Raw genomic sequence first — 27,375 nt, 5'->3', positions numbered from 1 at the left:
CTGGTGTACCGGAAACAGAGAACGAGTCACCTGAAACCACCGAGAAGATTCTGACAAAACATTTGAGCGATACTCTCAAAATTGCTCAGGAAACTGAGGACACTATCAGGTTTGAGAGGGTTCATCGATCGCTTGCGGAACACTCACGTGAAAAAGGTTCGCTCAATCATAGCGAAGTTTACATTTTTCAAGGACAAGGAAATGGTGAGGCGTCTGTGGAAACATCTGGCCGGCACCGCATTTGATGTGTTTGAACAGTTTCCGCCGGAAGTGGTTTCTAAGCGTCGCAAGCTGCTTCCCAAGATGAAGGAGGCCAGAGCCAAGGGCAAGCGGTCGTGGATCGCTTAAGAAACTCTCTACGTCGATGGGCGACCAGTGCGCGATTAGGGGCACGACGGGGGAGAAATCAGCAGTCTTTCGTGGAATGTTAATGGCTTTACGAATTGTATAAAAAGTAACCCTTGCTTTGTAAATATTTTGTGTTTTAATGATATGTGCTTTTTGTTATAAAATTGGACGAATAGTAGTAGTGATATTGATTTGAGTGGATACTTGTCTTTTAACTTCTTTAGAAAATTCAAGAATAGAAAATCTCTTAGAAATAGTGGTGGCATTGAAATATACATAAAAGAACAAGATGCTAAATGTATTGTTATTGTAAAAAATCATTATGACACAATTATCTGATTAAAACTGGACCACACATTTTTCAATATATCAGATGATTTGTATATTTGTGCAACGTATATATTGGGGCACGAGTCTCCCGTATATAACACATTCGATGTAGATTTGTTTGAATTATTAGAAAATGATATTTCTTATTTTTCTGAATTTGGTGAAGTTTTTGTTGCTGGCGATCTCACTAGTAGAGTTAGTAATAAATGCGATTTTATTGTGCATGATAAAATTAATTCTGTTAATGATGATATTGATTACTATCCAGATATTGCCTCTGTTAGGGCCTCAGTAGATAATGTTCTTAATAACCATGGTGTGAAATTACTTGATTTATGTTAATCCACATGCCTACGTATTTTAATGGTAGAGTTGGTAATAGTTGTAAGCAAACTTTTTAATCATATAACGGTACTAGTGTCATTGATTACTTATTGACAAACGAATACAACTTTTCATCTAAAACAGATTTTACCGTGCACGATTTTAACGTATTTAGTGATCATGCCCCGTTACAGTTTACTTAATTATGTAACAATGCATCGACTCAGTATCAGTCTTACACCGATGTCTAATATAAATGGAATGATGATTTATGTGGGCAATTTCGCTCAGGGATTATTTGTATGCGAACTGTTTTTAACAATATTGTACAACATATTGATTACTCAAGTAGAACGTCAAATAATAACGTTTTGATTAGATTTACTGAAACTATTCGCAGTATTGCTGACCCTTTATTTTCAAAAACATGTGTGTATAAAACAGATCCTAATTTTCATGTTAATATCTATATAAAGAATGCAGAATGGTCTGATCACGAGTGCGATGATGCACAAAAATTGTACCACGACACTTTACGTATGTTTAACTCCAGTAAAACAGATACAAACAGAGAACATTTATGTACACGTAAAAAGTATTATAAGAACTTAATCCGCAAAAAGAAAGCATGATGTTATAGGCAAAAGATTTTACAGATTGAAAATTTAAGAAAACAAAAACCGAAAGACTTTTGGCGTTTTTTTTTCAAATCTAAAAATAATGTGTTATCAAATTAAATATCATTAGAAGAATTTACAATGTTTTTTGAAAATCTAAGTAGCAATATGTCTGATTTTTGTAATAATAAAGCTGAAGAATTTTGTTTAAATAATGATTTTAATTTGGAAAATTCTACATCCCCGTCACCTGACGTTCCGTTATCTGTTGAGGAAGTTCGCAATGCGATTAAACATTTAAAACGAAATAAATCATCAGGTAGTGATTGTATTTTGAACGAATATTTTCTTAAATGTAGCGATATTTTGTCCGCACATTTGTGTGATATGTTTATCGGTATTTTTTCCCCCGATGAATGGACAGAAGGTATTATAATCCCTTTGCATAAAAAGGTGATGTAAATGATGTTAATAACTATAGAGGGATTACTTTAGTGAGTTGTTTTTCAAAATTATTTACCACGATTTTAAACAAACGTATTGAATCTTTTTACAATGAGAATACCATTATTTCGGATGCTCAGTTCGGATTTAGGAAAGGATATTCAACTGTCGATGCTATTTATATATTGATGTAGATTGTACAAAATTATTTAAATGAAAATAAACGTCTATATGTAATATACGTCGATATGTTGAAATGTTTTGATAGCATATACCGCAATGCATTATGGTTGAAAATGTTTAAGTCTGGTATTCAAGGCAAATTGCTTAGAATTGTGAAGGATATGTATGCAAATGTTAAGTCACGTGTTAAATCATGTTCATCTTATTCAGATTATTTTAGTTATGCGGTTGGACTGAGGCAGGGGGAGGTATTGTCGCCGATTTTGTTTTCTTTATTTGTCGAAGACCTTGAACTTTTCTTACAAGATAACTCTGGATTGAGTATAGATGATATTGTGTTGATTTTACTATTATTTGCTGACGACATGACTATTTTAGGCAAGTCACCTGCTGAAGTCCAATCCCATCTAAATAAATTATATTTATACTGTAACTCTTGGGATCTTAGTGTTAACACTGCAACAACGAAAATTATGGTGTTTAGGAAGAGAGGAGGGTTAAAAGAAAATGAAAAATGGACATACAATGGTAATGTTATTGAAGTTGTTGATAATTTTAACTATTTAGGTACAGTGCTGAATTATACTGGAATATTAAACTAAACCAAGAACATTTGGTTGGTAAAGCCCTTAAAACCATGAATACATTATTGACAAAATGCCACGACTTTGACATAAAACCAAAAAAAATTGCCAGCTGTTTGACTCCTTTGTGGGTTCTATATTAAATTGTGCTTCGGAATTATGGGGTTTCACGAAGTCCGATGATATTAAACGCATTCATTTAAAATTTTGCAAATGATTGCTTCAGGTTAAAATAAATACATGTAATGTTGCTGTTTATGGAGAATTAGGTAGATATCCATTGTATATAAATAGGTTTGTTAAAATTATAAAATATTGGTTTAAAGTTGTAAACAATAACAATATTATGATGCAAACTGTATACAGACAAGCCTTAAACGATTGTAATAAAGGTTATAACAATTGGCTCACGAATGTCAAGAATATGTAAAATAATTATGGATTTGGTTATGTATTTGAAAATCCAAACGTTGTGCAAATAAATAGTTTTGTAAATGAATTCAAATGTAGACTTGTCGACAATTTCAAACAAGAGTCGTTCGGTAAAATAAATAACAGTCCTGTATTAGATATGTATAAACCTCTTTGGAATATGAAGAATACTTGGACTTACTCCCTAGACGTCTTCGTTTATTTTTCGTAAGATTAAGAGTTTCTGCACATCCGTTGAGGATCCAAACTGGCAGATATGCACATAACAACATCCCACGAAATGAACGTTATTGTTTATGTTGTAACGACCTACATTTAGAAGATGAATATCATTTTATATGAATATGTCGCTGTAACACTGATTTAAGAAAAAATATCTGTCTGTCTGTCTGTCTGTCTGTCTGTCTGTCTGTCTGTCTGTCTGTCTGTCTGTCTGTCTGTCTGTCTGTCTGTCTGTCTGTCTGTCTGTCTGTCTGTCTGTCTGTCTGTCTGTCTGTCTGTCTGTCTGTCTGTCTGTCTGCCTGCCTGCCTGCTGCCTGCCTGCCTGCCTGCCTTGCCTGCCTGCCTGCCTGCCTGCCTGCCTGCCTGCCTGCCTGCCTGCCTGCCTGCCTGCCTGCCTGCCTGCCTGCCTGCCTGCCTGCCTGCCTGCCTGCCTGCCTGCCTGCCTGCCTGCCTGCCTGCCTGCCTGCCTGCCTGCCTGCCTGCCTGCCTGCCTGCCTGCCTGCCTGCCTGCCTGCCTGCCTGCCTGCCTGCCTGCCTGCCTGCCTGCCTGCCTGCCTGCCTGCCTGCCTGCCTGCCTGCCTGCCTGCCTGCCTGCCTGCCTGCCTGCCTGCCTGCCTGCCTGCCTGCCTGCCTGCCTGCCTGCCTGCCTGCCTGCCTGCCTGCCTGCCTGCCGGTCGGTCGGTCGGTCGGTCGGTCGGTCGGTCGGTCGGTCGGTCGGTCCGTCCGTCCGTCCGTCCGTCCGTCCGTCCGTCCGTCCGTCCGTCCGTCCGTCCGTCCGTCTGTCTGTCTATATTCACGATTGTGTATTTAGAGACTATACAATACTCTCGCGTTTGTTGATTTATGAGCATATTATGAGTGTTTTGTAACCTAAATATAGTAATTTCGCGAAATGAGTTCTTTTGCAGCGAACTTACGATTCATTTTCAAGTAACTTTTAAACAACGCTGTGTGTTCATCTATTACAAAAACAAGTATGAAACATTGTTCGCGGATCTCGTGCACACGATATACAACATTGACCAATCAGATAAATGGTGAGTTCATATCACCGTTCAAAAATTAGAATCTTTCACAGCATGAGCTTTTGTCATAAAAATTATACAATTTATTCCTATTAAAATTAGCCGTTTATTACCCGGTACACTTCAGGTATCAGTGCACTAAAATCAAGACTCGCTTTATAAGCAGTGTTTACATTGATATTTAACATGTCTCATTATAATTAATTATTATAATGTATTACACATTAAATGACGATACTGAGTGAGACGGGTTTATTTTTCAGTTACACATTGCTTGAGAAGTATAAATAGATATGCGGAAAAGCATGCAAGCATGGTTAATAAAGTAGAACTCATAAATAGAGATAGCCAGTTAAATAATGACAGTTGGAGTTGAATTAAAAAAAAAATCAATTAAATATGGCGAAATTGTTTAAATGAAATTATTCTCGGTTTGATAAATACGCTATAGTATGGTTGAATACGTGTTATTTAGAAGAGAGATTATGGTAATGGTTTAGCGCGTATAATGCACGGGTTTTGTGTGCATGTTTTAGCGCGAAAGCGCACGAGTTTTTCGTTTTGGGGTATATATGATTTGCACATCTAGTAAGACGCCATTCGAGGGTTGTTTTTGACAGGCAAAGTTATGGAGCAAGAAAACGAAAGGGTGATAACCCCGCCCGCCCGCCCTTAATGAACATATGTATGGTTAAATAATTGGTTACATTGCTTTTATGTTTATAATTTTGCTATTATAAAGTCTATATTTAGTATATTTTCAGTTCGGTTTTTAGTCCATGTGAGATGGGATCTTAACACGAACAGATTTCTTTACTGGGAAAGACGATGGGTGTATTTTCATTTGAGTCTGAAGCAGCTAAGTTTTCTTGATTATTTTGACTCATTTTTTACATAATATTGTGTTTGAATGAGGTCTTTTAAGTTATGGGTGTCATGTTTTTCGAGACTCTCAATTTCTGGAGATAGTACCTCCAGCATACTTATTGAAATATTGGTATGTTTAAATGTCAGTGTTATAATTTTTTGTTGTCGTTCGTAATGAACGTTTAATTTTAAAGACATTTTTATTTTACGATTACTTAATATTTTCATTTTGGTGTGACTGGTTAGATGTTGAAGTCGGTTTATTATAGCTGTTAAATTCGTCATATGCATTTATATATTTCTCGGAATATTTATGATTTATCAACATTCTTTATAGATGCTTTATGGATTTTATGGTTTGAGTGATTTGTTTGTTTCTTGTTGATGTCCGGGGTGTGTGCAGGATGCTTTTGATGTTTGTTTGTTATGTTAACTTGCGCAATGAAATTGATAATGTTTTAATTACATTTTTTACTATAAAATACTTAATGTTACAGTATCTTAATAGCTGCTTATTTGTAGATTTCTCTAAATTAGAGGTTTTGGGAGGTGATGAAGGCACCTAGACACCGGTCTCGAGCCATGGGTCCTCATACGTCCCCCTGCCATTAAAAGAAAAAATAAGAAAACAAAAATGGCAGTAGGGTTGCGTATCCCGCTCGCGGTTTTACCTGAATCGTTTATTACTACTGATTATTGTATGGGGTGTACGTGAAGTCATGTACACTTCTCTTGATTGGTGGTGGTAGATGAATCTTGCAGATATTAGCAGCTTCTTTGAACAAATTAATGTTTCACATTTGTTTATTTATAATATTTAAGCAAGTTAGCGTGATTGATGGGCATTGGGGGCGTCCTGTGTGCACTGTGGGCATCGGCGGGGATCAGTTTATTCAAATAGTAACTCTTTTTTGAGATATATACTTGACGTCTAATTGTTATGAATACATTTGCACCTTTTCACATGACACACATGTGTATACGAAGTATTCATAATTACATGCCCTACAGCATTTAAATAGTATCGTTTCAGTTCTTTATACACCTGAACAAAGATGTTACACCGTTTCCAGTCGTCTCGAGATTCCTCAACTGAGCGGTGCCGTTGAGGTCTATATCCATTGCGCATACAACATATACGGGCGTCAGAAGAATTGTTTTTTGCATTTATTTGTTGAAAGTCCTGTCAAATACAAGCACTCACTCCTATTTTGTCTTTGGTGTATTATTTGTTTGATAATGATAATGATGATGATATGGGTTATAAAGATGATGAGATTTTAATAGTATTTTGAGAATAGAGAATAATAAATTTACTCATAACTATGAATAACTGCTTTTCTGTTCGGCTGACCAACATAAATATTTTTATATTCTACAAGTATTATTGCTGGACTAAATCACTTTTGTATTCCTACCAAGTGACCGATGTTATAAACACCACCGATCGACCAGTCAGAAAGTTCAATATTAAAGAAACGATGTTCTTCTTATCAATACAAGTTTATTAACCCATTTATGCCTAGCGTCTAGAAAAAAGGCCTTGGCAAACAGCGTAGACCCAGATGAGACGCCGCATTTTGCGGCGTTTAATCTGGGTCTACGCTGTTTGTTTTAAGAAATGTCTGTAAAAATATTCTAAATATAGAAATTAATATCGTAGACATCCCTAATTTTGGAAATAAATTGATCCAATTTAGAAATATGGGAGAGTCCATTAGGCGTAAATGGGTTAAGGACTGCATAACAGTAACGACTAGTTGGCAACTACTGCATCTCTGGTCCTTTCAATGCACACTATAGAATTCCAAGTTAAATCATGTTCAAGTTTTGGATTTAAAATGTCTCATCAAGTAAATTATTTGAAGTTACATGTATCATATAAAGTTAAAAGTATGTTCCCGTTTAGAATTTAAATGATAAAATTTGATCAAGAACACGATTTTAAGTTTTATCATACTATTAATTGCATTACATTTATAACTGCATGATGTAAAGGTGCCTGCTATCATTAAGTATATCATGTCAAAAGGGTTTATATCAGCCAATCGTTGGAGGAAGGTCATATTACTCGAAATCAACAATAAATTAATCATGTTTGGTACACAAGGATAAGATTCAACAACAAAAATCAGTTTGATACCAAGATGTAATATATGTTAGAAACACAAACAATATTAACAACAACACAATATTTTATACAAATATTAAGCGCAAGTGCACATGACGTCATTATAAATACGTCAAACTTCGTTATAATGTATTTATTTTATGATATCCTGTCGTTTATAGAGAAATATTGGTGAATTTAAACGACTTATTCACTGGTTTAAACAATGAAAAATTAACTGAAAATTATCGATAGCATTCACTGTTATACTGTGAAATTACGTCATTTTCATGACGATATGACGTCATTATTTCAGCAAAAAATGCAAAAATAATCATAAAGTGTAATATAGATTTTAATATATTTATATTTTATTGATATTTATCATTAACAGATTCATTGAGAAAAAAATGCAGGAGACTCTCCGTGACCACCGCACCTCTACTTCCATCAGGAGAAGACCCATCTCCAACTTGAGATTCGTTGATGACATCGATCTAATGGGTGGCACCAGCAGCGAACTTCAAGATCTCACCAACATACTATATGAAAGAGTGGGAACACACATGATGAAAGTCAGCACGGAGCAGTCGAAGATCATGGTGAAGAGCACGACCAACACAAGTGCAGACATCACCATGAACGACGAGAAGCTAGAAAAAGTGACCAGCTTAAAGTACTTGGGCTCAACCCTGTCCAAGGATGGTACCACTACCGCTGCGGTCCGAATAAGAATTGCCATGGCGACCCTAGCGATGGCCAGACTCAGCAGATTGTGGACAAACAGTTCCATCAGCTTCATCATCAAAGTACAGGCTCTACAAGTCCCTTTTAGTCTTCATCATACTCTTCGGCTGCGAGACCTGGGCCCTTCACGCGGACACATAACGCAGGATACAGGCATTTGAACTAAAATGCCTCCGAAGACTGCTCCGCATCCCCTACACGGACCACAGGACCAACGAGTACGTCCGGAATGATGATGATGATGATGATGATGATGATGATGATGATGATGATGATGATGATGATGATGATGATGATGATGATGATGATGATGATGATGATGATGATGATGATGATGATGATGATGATGATGATGGTGGTGGTGGTGGTGCTGGTGGTGATTTCGTCGTAGAAATTATATTATATTATTTCTTTAGAAATGGGAACATAGAGGTATGATAAAAAATAAAAACCATGTTACTATCCTATCGTTTTTGACGGCATGTTTCCAAATAAAGGTAAAATGACGATTGTTATCATACGATATATGGCGATATATGGGGTTGGCGCGTATCGTTTTTTCAAGCAGTCTTAATTTTTTACTAAACTTGGAAATATTAACAATCATACTTAATCAAAGTATAGTAAATGAGGATCAATAGTGAGAAATATCAACAGATTGACGTTTATTACCAGCGAAAAAAGTTTAGTTGCGTTCGTATTGTGATAAAAACGAGTTATTAACAAACGGATTACCCCTCCCACTACAAATACGCGGCCATGATGGATAGTTGAATCGTGACAATTGTAGAGGTGAGCACGAAAAAACAGCGAAATATCGTTACACCTATTGAATGAGAACATTATATTTCAATTATCAGCTTATCTGTATGAACCGTCCATGGGAAAAACACGCAAACGTAAAAACAGCAGTAACGGTAGTAATAAATCCAGTAGTAGTAAGGGACAAAACAAAGTTGCAAAAAATAAGTGCAGTTCTGGGGAAACAAATGCTTTAACAGACGGTGTGTTGAGTGAAACGTGCAACGCTAATTTAAGTGTTAGTGACGCTATCCACGGTGCTCATTCCGTACTATTCAGTGACTCCGGGATGGATAACTCAGTGTTCGTACCAAGTGAACGGGAGACCGGAAATGGAGCTGAGGGAAGCATCCTATCACAGGTCAGTCAACCCCTCAACTCAGAGATTATGAGTTTCCTGAGATCTATGAATCAGGCTATGAACAATAAATTTTCAAGTATTACTACACAGTTGGAAACACTAAATAAACTTGAAACAAAAGTAAACGGCATAGAATCTGAACTTTGCAAGCTGTGGAATGTTGTTCAAGAAAATAACAAAATGCAGAGCGAAAAGCTTAACAAGATTGCGGAAAATGTTTCGTCGCTTGAGTTCGCTTTGGCAGAGTCACAGAGCGCCATTTCAAAACTGCAGCAAGAAAAGTCCGAATTATCAGAGACCTTAAATTACATGCAAGCGCAGTCAATGAGGAACAATTTAATTTTCTCCGGCATCAATGAAAGCTCGTCCGAAAAGCCAGACGATACCGAGCGTCTACTGCGCTCTTTCATAGTAGAAAATCTGAAAATACCCCAGGACGATGTCAAGTGTATTAATCTTGAGAGAGTACATCGTATTGGTGTTAGGCAAAGCGGTAACCAACCACATCCTCGTCCAATAGTGGCAAAATTCTCACTGTTCAAGGACAGAGAAAGCGTGCGGAAATCAAGTTGGAACCTTAAAGGAACCAAGTTCTACGTCAGTGAGCAATTTCCAAAGGACGTTGCCGACCGACGCAGAAGCTTGATGCCGGCATGGTTAAGCTACGACAAACTGTACATAGATGGTGTTCCGGTGCGTCCTGACAGTTCCACAAGCAACAACAGCAGCGGTAGCAGAAAGTAGGGACTTCCGGAGGCTGAAATAAAAGTTCTCTCTTGGAACGTTCAAGGACTTTCAAATGTAAAAATTAACGATGAAGACTTCTTAAACTACATTCGTAAATTTGATATTATTTTGTTCTATGAAACATGGGCTAATAACTCAGCTTGTTATGACATTGATGGTTATAAATGTTACCTTTTTAACAGGAAAATTCAGAACAAAAAATCAAAACGCTCTAGTGGCGGAATAGCAATTTATATTAAGCAATCTATTGCGAAGGGAATTTCTATTGTTAAAAATTATCAGGATGCAATTGTGTGGCTTAAATTAGATAAGCTTTATTTTAATCTAACGGATGACTTTTTTCTGGCTAGTGTTTATATCTGGCTTGAGAATTCCCCTATGTATAATATTTTGAATGTTAATTTATTTGATATCTTACAAAATGAAATTAATCATTTTCAAACAAATGGTAAAGTTTTTTTAGCCGGTGATTTGAACGCTCGAGTAGGAAATAAGCGAGACTTTATTGTATGTGATCGCACAGTTAATCTGTTAAATGACCAATCTTACATAAGTGATTCTCAACTTCCACGAAATTCAATGGATTCGCAAAGTAACTGTTTTGGTACGAAGCTTCTTGACATGTGCAAATCGCTCTCATTGAGAATAGCTAACGGTAGACTTAGCCATGATAGTTTCGGCGCTTTTACGTTCATGAATTCACGTGGTTCAAGTGTTATTGATTACTTGTTACTACGCGAAGAAAATTTTAAGCTTATAAAATATTTTAATGTTGAATCTCACTCAGAATGGTCAGATCATTGCCCGTTGGCATTCAATATCATGTGTAATACTTTAATATCGAGAGGTAATAATGAATCGACTACAACACGTCTTATCTGGTTAGATCAGCATCGAGACGAATTTAGACAAAAATTAATCGCAAATGCACATGTATTTAACAGTATTAGCGATGATCTTGATTGTAATAACGTTGACAGTATTGATAATTGCGTGTACAGATTTTCGAAAATATTAAGCGAAGCTGGTGAGGCTTTATTTTCTAAGACTTTAAAAAGTGAGAAATCTTACTCTAAAAATACATTATTTAAGAAAGCAGAGTGGTTCGATAACGACTGCCGTCTAGCAAAATCTGCATATTTCAAAGCTCTAATGGAATACAATAAAAGCAGATCAGATATCGATAGAGCGCTTATGATAAATAACAAATCATTGTACAAACGTACTGTTAAATCGAAACGTCAGCAACATAAAAGCAAAAAATTAAAAGATATCGTTAGTCTTAGACACTCAAAGCCTAGAGATTTTTGGAAGCTTTTTAGTAAAAATAAAACTAGCATAAGTGATTCTTTGTCCATTGATGATTTTTATAATTATTTTTACTCTCTCCAGAACGATTTGAAACACGTAGTTCATATCCAAGCAGAACAATTTTGCAGTTCTTATAATTTTAACATTAATAGCGGCAGATTTGAAGAATTAGATGGTCCAATTACCACTGACGAAATCGATAAGGCAGTTAATCGGCTTAAACGTAATAAATCGTGTGGCTGTGACTATTTGTTAAACGAATATTTCATCGAAAGTTTAGATATATTATCACCACATCTATTAAAGATATTTAATGCTATACTGAATTCAGGTCATTTTCCTTCAGAATGGTCAAAGGGGTTCATTGTGCCTGTTTTTAAAAAGAATGACCATGACGATGTACGTAATTATAGGGGGATTACTCTGGTAAGCTGCATGTCCAAACTTTTTACGAGCATTCTAAACAGTCGTTTAAATAACTGGATTGAAAGTAACAACATTTTAAGTGACGCTCAATTCGGCTTCCGAAAGGGCCGCTCGACTACTGACGCTATTTTTGTACTTAATGCTATTATTCAAAATGTCGTGAATTCTAACGGACGTTTGTACTGTTGTTTTATCGACATGAAACGTGCATTTGATTCGGTCTATTTAAATGGACTATGGTATAAGCTTTACAACGCAGGTATTAACGGTAAATTACTAACGCTCATCAAAGACATGTATCATCAAGTTAAATGCTGTGTAAAAAAGTGTAATTCATACTCGGATTTCTTTAATTGTGCGATTGGACTCAAACAGGGAGAGGTACTCTCGCCGGTGCTGTTTTCTCTATTCTTAGATGACCTTGAACTATTTTTAGAAAAAGACGTCAATTCTGGACTTTCATATGATGACTTGATATTTATACTTATGCTTTTTGCTGATGATATGGTAATATTCGGCAAGTCTGTAACTGACCTCCAACAAAGTATTAACAACCTTAGCGAATATTGCGATCTTTGGGGTCTAGAAGTTAATATTAGCAAAACTAAGGTAATGGTATTTAGAAAAAGAGGTCCGACTTTTAACAATGAAAAATGGTCATTTAAATGTGAAAAGTTAGATATAGTTGATGACTTCAATTACTTAGGAACAGTTTTTAATTACACGGGTTCGTTTTTACTAAATGCTGAATCTCTTTCTGGGAAAGGACTTAAAGCCCTAAATGTTTTAATGATTAATTTAAAAAACCTTGATATCAAACCTAGTATTGCTTTTCAACTTTTTGACGCATTCGTGGGTGCGACTTTAAATTATGGTTGCGAGATATGGGGATTTGATAAGTTTATCGAAATAGAACGTATACATCTTAAGTTTTGTAAAAGGCTCCTAGGTATCAAAGCATCTAGCAGCAGCATGGGAGTATATGGGGAACTAGGAAGGTATCCACTTTGCATTAACAGAAATGTTCGTATAATAAAATACTGGTGTAAACCTATCCATTCAAATAACATAATCATATCAAAATTGTATGAACGCTTCAAAAGTATGAAACTATGTAAAGGCAATTGGGCTTTAAATGTGAAGAAGTTATTGGATACCTACGGATTTTCATACGTATGGGACAATCCCTCTTCGGTCAATCTCGATACCTTCCATATTGTATTTAAGTCAACTGTTTTAGACGTTTTTAAGCAATCCTGGTACAATTCGATTAATAATAGCAACTCATTAATGACATATAAATTATTTAAATGCACCTTTGAGTTTGAACCATATCTTGATTATTTGCCAAACAAATTGCGTATATGTGTTTCCAAATTACGATTATCGTCGCTCAAACTAGCAATTGAAACAGGTAGACATAACAATATAGAGAGATCACAGCGAGTATGCGCAAAATGTCAAGTCAGAGATATTGAAGACGAGTACCATTTTATCATGATATGCCCAGCCTTCAATTCACTTAGAAAAGAACTAATCAAAGCCTACTATTATAAAAGACCAAGTATGTTTAAATTTGTTGAATTAATGGGTACTTCAAACAAAACACAAGTAAGGAACCTGAGCAAGTTCATATGTAGAGCCATAATGCAGCCCCACCCAGCTAACTAACCCTGGATATTCAAATATTAACTAATAAATTTCCCTTCATCTAGTAGTTGGGTAAATAAACTCGTCTTTTTAATGTTTGATGGTCGTACTATGTTCATCCTCAACATTCGTCTGTAAAAGTTCTTAGTACATTCACCTTATTCATCATTTGAATATGTTAGCCTAGCACAACTTAAATATTATTGTTGCATATTTTGTAAAATGTACAAAAATTAATCAAATTTTGTACAATTACCTTTTGATTTTAAATTATATATGTTGTACAGTTTAGTATATTTCAAATACTTCACTTATAGCCTTAACGCATGATCAAATTTTACTTATCTTGAACACATTAGTTAAAATATTAACTAACTAATTTTTCTTCATTTTTTCCGTATCAAGTTGTCTTGTATAACGTTTAAATAATTGAACTATATTTATGGTTTTCATCCTCCAATATTTCTATGAAAGTTAATAACAAATAATTGTTTTCATCATCTGTATATGTTAATCTAGAGAAACACGAATACTATTTTATTGTTTTTTTGTTTTGTTTGTTTCTTATTAGTATTTAAAACAAATCTTTATTATATACAACTTATTAATTAAAATCATGTATGTATGAATATGATCTTTACGCGATCAATATGATATTTAAATATTCTTATTTGTTATCACGTTGACATAATGCTTTGTATACATGTAACTATTTTGTAAATGACAAAAAACTGTAAAGTTTACGTCAATAAAACATTCTGTCTGTCTGTCTGTCTGATATAGCCATTTTTTGTCACAATCAAAGGAAGCAACATATGTTTCGCGTCGTTTTGCATTCCCGACTTAGGCTCCAATATATCATGAACTATTGATTTACACCCGGTATCTAATAGCTTGATTTTCATTTAATTGTTATTTTTCAAATGTATGTGTTTTGTTTTGAGTGATTTATAGTTATTTTCGTAATGATAATTAAAGTGTCGGATACAAAGAATGGATATTGTATATCGTATATAGTTTTCGAGATAAAAAAATGTGTTCTGAGTTTGTATTCACCATTTAGTCTTGCTGTTAAATATATAAAGTAGAAACTTGGTGAACATATTTTTAATATACATGTTATGCTATATTACTTAGCTATATATGTAATTATGTGCGTTTTCCTAATTTCAAGATTACATCAACTTTTAGGTACGCGGGTATGTTAAATTTAATTCCTTTTTATTTCTCCAACCTCGTCAGTAAATTATTCCTTTAATAATGATAATAATAATAATAATAATAATTATACTTTTTATTATTATTATTATTATTATTATTATCATTATTATTATTATTAATAAACCGGTGGTTCATAGAGATATATCAGTGAAATAAATCTGATAAACAGTGAAAATTAATACTGTAAAAAATGACGTCGTTTTCATGTCGTTACGACGTCATTAATTGAGAAAAATACAAAAACATATAGAGGATATTTGTTCATGTCATGATAAGATCGTTTGTTATTTCACGAATGATCATAGAAATTATATTTTCACGAGTGGCGCAGCCACGAGTGAAAATATTATTTTTCTATGGTCACGAGTGAAATAACAAACGATCAACTCAACTCAACTCAACTCACACAATTTTATTTAAGTGAATACAAGCCACCAGCCCAAAAATACACAATATACACAAATTATATACAATCACATAGTTGCCTTGTAACTATTTCTATCCTTATTTAATTATACATTTTTAGATAAATATATAAATACATACACATTGATGTTGTTTCACATGTAGATATACATATAAATCAGGGATGTATAATAGAGGGATCCGCAACTCCATGCATAAATCCGAAAATATGCTGTCGTGGCTGATAATCCAGTCAGAAAAGCCGATAATTGACCTTTCGACAGCGAGAGTGAAGCCACGCCCACCGATTTCAAGGGGGGTCACTCCGCCGAAGTCCGTCATAAAAATGGCTACGCGAATCGGCCGCATAAGTGAACCAAAAAGGCCTCATGGTATACCAGAAAGGCCATACAATAGTTTTTATTATCATTGAATAGTGGTGCTGAATATAATTATCATATCTATTAAATAGTCAAAACTTTTTTATTAGTCTACTTAAAAGCCGTTAAATTTATCATCAAAGTCGGCAAAATTATCGCCAATTATCGCATACAGTATGAATTGTTCGTTAGTCACAATATTTTTCCTTGAGTAATAGATGTTTCAGTTTTTTAATTAAAAGCCGTTAATTTTTGCAACCGATGGCAACATCGCAAATGTGGCACAGGTAAGTAAATTTATTATAATAGAAGACGAAGAACGTTTTTATTGAAATCCGATATAACACATATCTACAATGCGTTTGGTCAAAATGACCCATGAGCATTGTTATAATCGTAAAACATAGTCAAAGTCGTTAAAAAAGTAACATACACAATAAATTATTATATATTATTATTTCCTCGTAAACTATCTTCTGCAATATTTAAAATATAAGAAGTTGAAAGAATTTTCATGTACAAAAAAACTCGCTAATCAGACCGGGTTTTCAAAGGGTCATTCACAGTTTGCGGCATCTGTTTTGATAACGGATTAGTAGAAAGCCCACATATGGTGTAAAATGACACTTATTGGCCCCTATTGATAATTACTTGCGCATTTTAAAATAGTTTCTTAACTTACATTAAATTTGGAAGACTTAAACCGAAAGAAATAAAAAATGTTTTATTCTATGTGATATTATTAAAAATAATAACTGATTGTCTTTATTATTACGCATTTCATTAGCATTACAAAAATCTAGCAAAGTTTATAATGTCTTATTTATTTGCCGACTGCATTAGAATGTCAAATTTTTTTAACGTTGGCCACCTTTGAAAAATGGTTTTAAATGTTCCTTTCTAATTTGTCTATATAGAGGATAAACAAGTACAAAGTTATACTCTTTTTTATAACGTGTCCGTTGCAAAACTTACATTTTCTATTTTCGCGTAGTATCTTATTATAACGACTGTGTTTTGCTTTCGGGCGATCGCTTAATATGTTGAGATTAAGCTGTTCGTGTGGACGACCACAAAGACGAATCCAACGTTTGAATTTTTCAAGATTAGTACCCGGTTGAGGGAACGGAAAAAACGTACTTCCATCTTTTAACCGTTCTGGATACCTTGTGTCTGAATAACAAGTGCCATAACAGCACCTTTCAACCATTTTCTTTGTTTAAAACACAGAATTACGTATAAGCTTATGTGTCGGACAACGGCGAGTTTGACGGACAAAATGGCGGATAGTAACGGGCCTAATCTATGCTGTAATCTGATTGGTTAATAAGCCTGTCAATCAATCGGCTGTCGAAAGGTCAATTATTGATTTTATCGACAACGCGTAATAGCTTAACGGTGTTAATCGAGACGGTATTTGACCATGGTAATTTAAATCCCGATTGTCACGTTATTTATCATTCAATATTTAAAATGTTACTCATTTTAAGATGAAATGTTGCTCTTTCTTAATATCTAATTTATATGTCAATGCATAACATATTAAAAAAGATATGACGAGTTAAACACAAAGTAATTACTTTTTGTCTTCCAACTGCGGCGGAGTTTCGGGTAAAAATATCGTCACATTCACTGTAAAATATATTATTGCATTGTCATTTTTAGTCAGAAATTTGACAAGTAAAATTCATTAGAAAGCTTATAGATTGAGGTTTTTTCTGTGTTATGTTTGATTGTTTATTTGAACTATCCAAGTTATTGCGTCGAGTTAAAATCAAAAGTTTTACTGGCAGCCGCGGTCGATTTAAGCGGCTGCGAGACGCGATATTCAATTTTAGATCACCAAATTATAACCGCTTTTAATTAAATATTAAAGAAGTTACCATCGTTCGAAAAGCTTGGAGATTGATTGTTTATATTAAGTAATTTAATTAGAAAACAGATGAAAAAAAATACGGAAATCGCGATACCGATTTTTTCTGTGTTCTCAACCGCGTCAGATACTGCATCTGTAATTTCCCATCAGTTGCTTAAAACTATTCTCAATAGACGTTTATTAAATAAATTGTTTATATATAAATAATATCAATTACAATTTTAATTTTTTTTAATAATATTGACTTATACAAAACATACACGTGCGGTCTACTGTAATAACAAGTCTTTAGCCTCCATCATTCAATCGGTACAAGAATATTCTCAAAAGAAAATTGTCACACATCCAACACCCATAAAGCACTTTTTCACATTTCGACCTTTGATGAGTCCCTTTATTTGACAAACAAGTACAATCACAATAGATCTTTGCCACAAATTTAGAAAATGGTTTAATCAATTATCATGATAAATAGCATGCGTCCTTTAAATTGTTCCTACGTTGACTGTTTTCACGCTGTTTCCATTTTCGGTATTGCAATTAAAAATCAAACAATAACAATTATCTTGTTAATGTACCCTATATCATAGTTTCATATGTTTTTATGTACAATCACAGTGTTGTTCATTATGGCATACAGTAAAGATGATTTTGTTAATTTCTCAGATATTGAGAATCTTGAAGAGATATTAGCTGATTTTAAAGCAAGTGAATACGATTTTAGTGATAGTGACTTTGCGGTGGAAAAGGAACCAAAATCTAAATCTATCAAGTCTAGTAGCAATACAGAGAAAAATGATACAGAGACACCTAAGAAAAAATTGTATCAATGTGATGAGTGTGACAGGTCTTATGCTTCGATTTCTGGGATGCGTGGCCATCTTCGCACAAAGCATGGGAAGCAGAATATAAAAGGTAAGACCATACCAAAAACTATTGTCCTAACAGCTTAGTCTGCTTCATAGGGTCAACCAGGGCTGGTATCAAAATAAAAGTAAGTCTGCTTCCTTGAGTCAACCAGTACTGGAGTCACAATTAAAGAGGCATACATTGTATAATTACCAAGTCACAACTTCCATCTGAAATTGCTTATCTTGAATTAAAGTTAAAATTCAATCACTGCTATACTGTCTGGCATATCTATATGTCATTTTCTTTTTATAACACGTGCAGTTTATGCCTCTTTTCTCGAAGGCACTTTTTACCAGTACTGAAAATTACCAAGTTTCCTGGTGGTATTCAGACTAATAAGGAATAATAAAGAGCAAATACTTCACATCAATTTAATATCCATATTAGAATTTTACATCAATTCAATATCTATCGAATTTTGCGAAAACAACAATTTGAACAAGAACTTGTTTGCAAAATGATGAATAATACTTCTAATTCTGTAAACTTTATACAAGTCAAGCTGAAAATACAGTTTGTCACAATACAAAACTCAAAACTTATTTCACTCCAGAATACAATATAGCTTGAAGCATTTTCAAAAATATACATATCTCATTAATATTCACTTATATCGGTTAAAGTGAGAAACATATCAGTTCCGTTTTCCATATCCCCTATTTACAAAATTTATATACAATTTTTTATTTCATTTCAGTATCTGCATATCGAAAAGGGAACACTAACACAGACAAAGCTGAACCTTTCAATCTTGACAGTACACAGTTTTCAAACACATTCTCATGTGTCTTCTCTCAATCTCTGGAGAATGTAAGTAAAAACAAGTTTCGGAACATGAAACGCTCAGTTAATGGATGAAATATAATAGATATCATCACAAAAATTCAAGAAAGTGAAGATGTTCTTAGACAACTAGCTAGTTATCTTGAACCTAGGTATCATTAGGTTTTCAACTCGGCAGCTTCAAGTGAAAGTAGTACTAGTGAATCACTCTACAGAAATTCCATGAACTCATGTATATGGAGGATTCTATAGATCAAATATCAAAAATATGTAAAGATGCTGTGAGATCAATTCCTACTAGACCGTTCATTGCAGTTTTACACCGTCAGTTGCTAACAGATCTAATAGAAAATAGGGCATCTATGTACAAAATACCTTATAAAAAAGGCATTACAACACCTTTGAATGATACTGAACAGTCTGTGATTCTTCATATTAGCGGGTATGTATTGTACCAGTTGAAGAAGAAGACCCATGCAATAGACACAGAAGCCATCACCAGTCTTATAAAAAAACTGTAATGACTCAGAAAAGACTTTCATAGTTAAATATTCATGTTGGACAACAACCATTAGTCGTGGCAAACTTGTAGTCCCGAGTGATGATTTCTTCTTATTCATGCGGGAATGTGAAATTTGTCTCCGAAGAAATGTGAATGAATGTGAAATAAGCAAGGACTCCTTCATTAGTGCTAAAGAAATTATCATGGAAGATCATATGGTCAAGTTCTACTCAGAAAAACTTCTAAATGAACAAATATCCCATTGAATAATGTATTACAATATTTTTGAATGTTCGTGGTCCTGCAGTGGCAAAACTTAAACGTAGACAACTCATAGGGGACAAAAAAGATGCTACCAAATCATTGAGAAAAGTGCTTCATGACAAAAAAACTCTGATAAATAGAATGACTTTGACAAGACTTGAAAAATCCTACTTGATGATATCCAGTATGAAAGAACAAGTTACTGCTATCACTAACATCTGTACTTAACTTAACAATATTAATCCATGTGTCATATATTTGTCTTACCGAAAGAAACATGTAAGACAAATATTGTGGAAACAAGAATAAGTTCTCAATAATATTAGTTAAATCAAAATTAAATTATACTGTTCTCAAAGCTGCACACCATCAGATGAGTATAGAACTCTTAAATGTAGTTTTTGAGATAAATACTTAATGTAGTGAAATTATATTTACTAACATACATATTTTATGTAAATTAAATTGTTTAGACATTTTGCTATACCTTGAAAGAATTTACAAATTTTATTATTATAATTTCATTTCTATCTAGTTACATATACATGTAGAGAGTAACTGCAAACAAGATCTTATGATATTTTGACTTATTGTATGGTTGTTATAAAAAGTGCTGTTGACAAGTGATTTAAGATTGAATAAACTTGATTTGCTTCAGAATTTGTTAATTATTTTGATTTTTTTTTTAAATGTTCATAAACTTCTTTATACTGATAAATCTGAGGGTATGCTGCTGTACATGATGTAATAGTAATAAATTAGTACACCTAGTACACAACATAAAACAATCTTTATCCGAAATTAATAAAAAATGCTTTTTCTATTAATCACAACCCTATCATTATCATATTACTGTCATCAATATTAAATAAATTGATTGTAGGAAGAAATGATGTAGATTTCAAGTTGTATTTCCAAATGTCATTTTATCTATATATTTATTTCAGAACAACAATACAATAGCATTTCCCTTTACTTTACAGTGATACAGTCAAATAAAAGTTTTGCAAGCAGTTAAGTTGGCCTTCTATTTCATATGTTTTACTCTTTTCCGAAGTGGCAAGTCATCTAATGGAGCAAGTTCTATTCTTCGCTTCGTATTTCCACGAAAAGGTTCTATTGCTTGGCTTCCTGCAGTACGGATTTTAACCATGGAATTGTTAAAGTCATACAACCGTGGATTTGTATTGCTGCCCAAACTAGCTCGATGGATTCCAAAGTGTTGTTCGATTGTGTCTTGGTTAAATTTTTCAGTCAAAACAAATTCCATTCCTTGGTTTAAACAAAACTTGACACAATCTATCACGGAATTCACGGTGATGTTAAACCCGTCTAATGTTTGGAAGCTGAGCATCATTCCATTCATCTGACCTTTAGTGAATGTACCCCGTCTATTTTCCACACTTCTTTTCCAATCTTCAAAGTATTCTAGAAACTCTTGTTTCAAATATAGCAATCTACTGTCATTTACATCTCTGTATTCTCTCAAATTTTCATTGCGAGTCCGATTGGCTTCACCAAGATGCCTGTTATTTAGACAATCGAAAAATTTATTCATGTGTCTAATAAATTTTACAGTTTCTGTCACACGATCATCATAATTTAGCTCTAAAGCATGGGCAACAGTAGATGAAAGGACTTGAGTCGCTAGTTTAACTTTCATTGCACCAAATGAAGTAATATCGATGTGTTCTTGTGTCAGTTTTGGACAAAGTCTGTAAAGGCCACAACAATGATCCTTATACAGGTTGATAATCTGCATCCATGATATATCATGACCGTCTTTCCACATTTTGCGACTATTGCGATGAGAATTTGAATTCGAAAAGCAATTTTTTGTAGTTTTTATAAGGTGGGATACATCACTGATAAAGAATATCTCTCTAGGTTCATGGGAAAATACATTATTACTTTTGTACACAGTGCCATTTCCGCCTCCATGAAGACGAATAAAACGCCTGTTTGGTGATGCCCCATCACTTGTGATGAAGAGCACTTTTAGACCAACATCCACTTTACATACCTCAACTGCTTCCCATTATATGCAAAATAACTGGTCGGAAGTTACTCCGTGAGTTGCAAAATGAGCGAGTGGCAATTTCAAATTTGACGATATACCACGTACCATCACAACCAACACATATTTCGCTAAACTGTCACATTCATTTTTCAGATCGTTCAAATTTTTATTGATTGAGCCAAGATTCACAAATTCTATGAGTTCACCAGTATGTCTGTCATAAGCGAGGTCATTCTTTTATTTTACTTCATCCTGAAGCAACCCAACTATCCTTTGGTGATCTGTGTAGCCTCAAAGACAATTATTGGAAAGTTAAATTTATATAATATTAATATGTAATTTAAAGCTGCACTCCTCCAGATTTAGGGCAATACAGTAAAAAAAAAGGATAAATATATAAACGAAAAGTGATCTAACAATCTTAAAGCACTTATTTTTATTAAAAACAACAACAGATATCAGCGATTAGTTTCCTTCTTTGTTAATGAAGTATCAGAAAACGGCATATCAAGTTAAAATATCATAAAATATGCCTTACTCATTTAGTAACGGGGTAGAATTATGTTGATACAATCAGTACTTTCTGTCATATTATACAAAAGGCATATAAAACGTCTGATAAGATCGGCATATTTACACATTTGTTAACATGCAGATATATTATGTGTTGTGTTCGGAGAAAACTGGGCATAGTGCATGTGCGTAAAGTGTCGTCCCAGATTAGCCTGTGCAGTCCGCAGACACTTTCCGCTTTTATGAAATTTTTCGTTTAAGTGATGCGAAAATTTAGCTTTAGGTTCAGTTCAGGCCAAAAGTGTCATCCCTGATTAGCCTGTGCGGACTGCACAGGCTAATCTTTGACGACACTTTTCGCACATGCATTTTGTCCAGTTTCTCAGAATGCGACACATATTTTTCTTACGTTTAGTTTCATTTTTTTTATTTACTCATCTGGAGGAGTGCAGCTTGAAAGTAATTATATAAATAATTATGATTAATTAAAAATGATTTACCCAAGTACATTGTTCACACAACCATTTACCAAATTGAAGACTATTCAGTGTTTCCCTAGTGTTCCATTTATTTGATTAGCTGTATGACTCGGGGGAACTATACACTAACTAAACCAGAACTTTTTATATACAAGTAAGTGAACATGAGCACCAGAGTTTGGATGTCTGTTTTTTTTTCAGTGTTTTGTTTTATTCAGACCCAAAATATTCCTGATTATACTCAAATTCATAAATGGTCTCATATACTGCTATGAAACAGAAGTAGTTAAGATAGAATATGTGTAAATAATAAAAATAAATTATAATAGTTATTTTGGTCTTTGAATTGGGGGAAAAATCAACTGGGAATAATATTTTAAATACTTAGAAATTAAAACTATATTTACCTTCCGTTTCATCTATAAGCATGTCAATGTTGCCCTCAAGGAACCCTACTTCTTAAGCATTAGCATTTGTGTAGTCAAACAGAGTTCGCTCGGAGGGTAGTTTAACAAAACCGGAATTCCTCAAAGTGTCGTATGTTGTAGCACTTGTACTTTTTTAATAAATGCACCATTTTATAATTGATGGGTGCCAGCGCATGCCCCGATTGTCGTTTAGTTGAGAATACTTGAATTGTTCTTCCCAGAACAAACGCTGATATGAAGATTCATCCGGGTGACTCTTTTTAACGTCCCATTCACAACTTTGCATCAGTTCAGATAAGTCTTTACTTCTTTTTCCGACAAGCAGACACCTTCACTTCTAATTTTTTTAGTAATTTCACGTCTTAAACGGGCATTTTCCAATTGCAACTGGGAGGTAATGTCTTTCAGTTGTTTAATTTTATAAAATTTTTGATGTTCTGTTAAGTTCTTGTTGGAAGTTTTACATTTAGTCCAATCCTTCTTGGGTGTAGAAACTTTAGGAGAACTTTTTTCGATTCAAAACTTTGCGAAGTGTTCGACGGTAAGTTTGACAAACACAACAGCGACTAATTTTCCTTTGTACAAACAAGTCACATCTCTTTGATCTTATCGTTGACTGGTTGAAAAAAAGAGTCACGGTAACCTTGATACTTGTTACCTTTGGTTATATCCATAAAAGATCCAACCGGAATGAGATCTTGAAGCTCTGCATCATTGTTTCCTTCACAAATGTGATAGTCACTGATAATGTCAAACACTTTTTGAATAGACTTGATAGAATAGCATGAGCTTCCAATTCTTCTATAAATTGTGTGACTGTCAGGTAAAGACTTGCATTGCACCATGATTTTTATTGCCAGGTCTTTATCTACACTTATGCATGTCTTAACTCTGGGCGTTTCCCAGTGCTCATCACTGTCATACAGTTCTATACATTTCAAATTTGAAGAGTTAGTCATATACATAAATTTCTTATCACTTTTTAAAGCCTGCTCACAGCTTTCTCTCAGTTTGCTCAATATAAAGTCCTCTAAAACAACATCCGGTGAGTATGTGTATGGTCTATCCAAACAAACTATGAATTCATTTGCAGAAAACCCACCAATATCGATATCTTCAACAGGTCCCGCCTCAGGAATGACATCAGTTAAGCTATTAATGTCCTCCGCATCGGAAAAAAAGAAGTCCAGTGGCTTTGCAAAGAATGCATCAGATTCTGCTGCGACAGCGTCTGTAAGAAAATAAAACATACACAATGAAGTTATACTTAAAACAGTATCAGAATCAATCAATGTGAAAATTGGTGACCGTATTGTTTCTAATTATTGCCCAAGATGTTGCATAATAAACTTGCATTATCTAAAAGGGACGTTTATAAGTGGGTCAGTCACTAAAACCAGACACAAAAAGTCTCTTTTAAATGAAACAATTACAAAATATAAATATTTATTAATAAAAACATGAAGTTTTAAGTGGTGGGGGCGGTGGATGTTAAAGGGGAGGGGGGGGGTTGGTCCCACGCCGAAACCCTGTAGATCGAACCACATGTTGTTCAATTTTATCTTAATATGCGTTTTTATAGCGATTTACTTGAATGCCATAACTATATTGCTGGTGTATGGAATGATATTATGGTTGTTGGGTTTATGCAGTAATGTTAAGCGCTGACATAAGAAGTTGGTATGATATATCAACTTCCAAAAAGAGAAAGAATTACTAAAGTCTTGCACTAAACCCTTGATATATAATAAATACAGAAATTAGAAAATGTTAGACATACCTTCAATCTTAAACACTTTGGATTTCTTCTGAACAGAAGCGTATTTCTTTCTTTGGCCGACTCTCGTCTTCCTTCGTGCTGGCATTTTAAATATTCTTCCAGTAGTCAACAATGAAGATGTCTCTGCAAAGTTATACTTGCATGGTTAGGTGAACATCAACCTGAAATGTAAGATAACATAAATTTTATCAGAGCAGAAATTACAACGTAAACAAAATTGGCAAGTATGCAACTGCCATTTATCAGTAAGCACATTATAACGTGACATTCCTGGCATGTGAGCAATATCCGTACAGGAACAACTAACTTTTTTTTTAAATATTAAACACTTTATTTTTACATTGATCACATGATCATTGGTATACATTGATACGCATGAACTGTCAAGATATAAAATTGATTGCCAATATGTCTCATAAATTTGAATACTAAAGGGTTCACATATCCCTGTTGTGACCTATTGCAGACGGTATGGTTTAGGTTTAAAATATTCCAAAACAGCATCTACCTTATGAAAGCGTTAACAAACTATCCAAAAATGTAACTCGAAAAGAATAAACTAGTAGTAAATGGAGTTTAAATAGATGTAAACATCTTTTTATTTTATTGTAAAATGTGAAATTGGATTTTAAAAAATCCGCCATTCCAACTTAAATAGCATTAAAATCAAAGGGTAGAAACACACAATTTTTTTGAAAAACAATTCAGTAACATGAGTTTAGTTAATTTTTCAGCTTCCATTTATATTTTTAAGATGTTTAAATACACTTGATGCTTCAAGAAAATATGCCATTAACTTCTTGTTTCACCTGCAATTCTGCCATTTTCCCCCAAATTCCAATAAAAAAAATAACAGAATTAATATCGTATATGCTTTTCAAATATGTCCACGACACAATTCGATACATTGTCCATCGGTTTATATAAAGTTTAATAATCAGTATAATCTAATATAAACCTGATGATTCAAATACATTGGTACATGTCGGCTTGTTTAACATACTTTTCCGCCATTTTCCCCTGAATTCAAATCCAGAAAACTAACATAATTAATAACGTATATGCCTTTCAAATATGTCCACAACACAATACGATACATTGCCCATCGATTTATATAAAGTTTGATAATCAGTATAATCTTATATAAACCTGACGATTCAAATAAATTGGTACATGTCGGCTTGTTTAACATACATTTCCGCCATTTTCCCCCCAAATTCAAATCCAGAAAACTAACATAATTAATATCGTATATGCCTTTCAAATATGCCCACGACACAAAACGATACATTGCCCATCGGTTAATATAAAGTTTAATAATCCTTATAATCTAATATAAACCTGATGATTCGAATAAATTGGTACATGTCGGCTTGTTTAACATACATTTCCGCCATTTTGAGATCTATCCTCTACCGAAGGCTATTATTTGCAACCTGATTTTATGACTTTATCATCATAATCTAACATAAATATACATGCTTAACTGATTTTAAAAACATACTTGTCATTGTACCATGTGTATTTGGTCTCGATGATCGTTTAATAACGGTGATTATGATGATTTTTTAACCTAACAAAAGTCGTCTGATCCACCATTTTCGTTTTCAGCTTCAGACGAGTGCGCATGCGCGAAAACTGCACGACAGCATATTCGGCTTAAAATCGAGTTGCGGATCCCTCTATTATACATCCCTGTTTGAACTTCAAGATAATTTATAATAGTTTATTGTAAATCTAGAGGTGCAACATCATTACTTGAAGACTAATATTTATTGACTCTAAGTTATGTGTGATCAATCTTGTTTACTGACTTTTAATTGAGTTTGAAATACTAACAGGGTTATTCAGAACTTCTCTCCTTATAATGTATATGAACTTTCTTTATTCACATATATTGTTTAAGGATCGTTGGGTGTTTTACTATGGTATGATTAAACGTATGATCTTATTAAGACATTTACTGGCACTTTATTGTAATTGGTACTGTTCACATACGCCCTACAATCAATGCACAGTATGAAAACTCATAGTCCGAAAATTGCTTTATATTGAATATGTAACTTGGCTGATAAAATGGCAATCTATATTGCAACTATCTTAGTTTGAGATAAATAAATGATGTAAACACTCGTCAATAGACTTTATCAAGATAAATACGGATAAAACCCCAAACACGTGTTGTTGACGTCCTAGCATTTAACCTGTATATGCATATGATGTGATTTTACAACATGCGATCATTCATGTGACGAGTTGATCTTAACAAAAGATAATTCAAAT

At 33.9% G+C, this 27,375-nt stretch overlaps 1 protein-coding gene across 2 annotated transcripts; it reads right to left on the bottom strand.

Moving 5' to 3' along the window:
- Nucleotides 1-18,688: 18,688 nt before the first annotated feature.
- On the bottom strand, nucleotides 18,689-26,862 carry LOC127873687 (uncharacterized). 2 transcript variants are annotated; one of them, XR_008046331.1, is made up of 4 exons: nucleotides 26,597-26,859; nucleotides 25,093-25,253; nucleotides 23,292-24,543; nucleotides 18,689-22,182 (listed from the first exon to the last, which is right to left on the bottom strand). XR_008046331.1 is itself a non-coding variant. In XM_052417619.1 (3 exons), the coding sequence occupies exons 2-3, from the start codon at nucleotides 25,175-25,177 to the stop codon at nucleotides 23,903-23,905; spliced, it is 726 nt and encodes a 241-aa protein (XP_052273579.1). In that variant the 5' UTR covers nucleotides 25,178-25,253; nucleotides 26,597-26,862; the 3' UTR covers nucleotides 23,239-23,902. The 2 variants fall into 2 exon arrangements, 1 of the variants encoding a protein (XP_052273579.1); XM_052417619.1 differs by lacking the exon at nucleotides 18,689-22,182 and having other exon boundaries at nucleotides 23,239-24,543; nucleotides 26,597-26,862.
- Nucleotides 26,863-27,375: the final 513 nt, after the last annotated feature.

Source organism: Dreissena polymorpha, chromosome 3 (assembly GCF_020536995.1).
Source record: "Dreissena polymorpha isolate Duluth1 chromosome 3, UMN_Dpol_1.0, whole genome shotgun sequence".
NCBI lineage: Eukaryota > Metazoa > Mollusca > Bivalvia > Myida > Dreissenidae > Dreissena > Dreissena polymorpha.
This window is presented reverse-complemented; position numbering and strand designations above follow the sequence as displayed.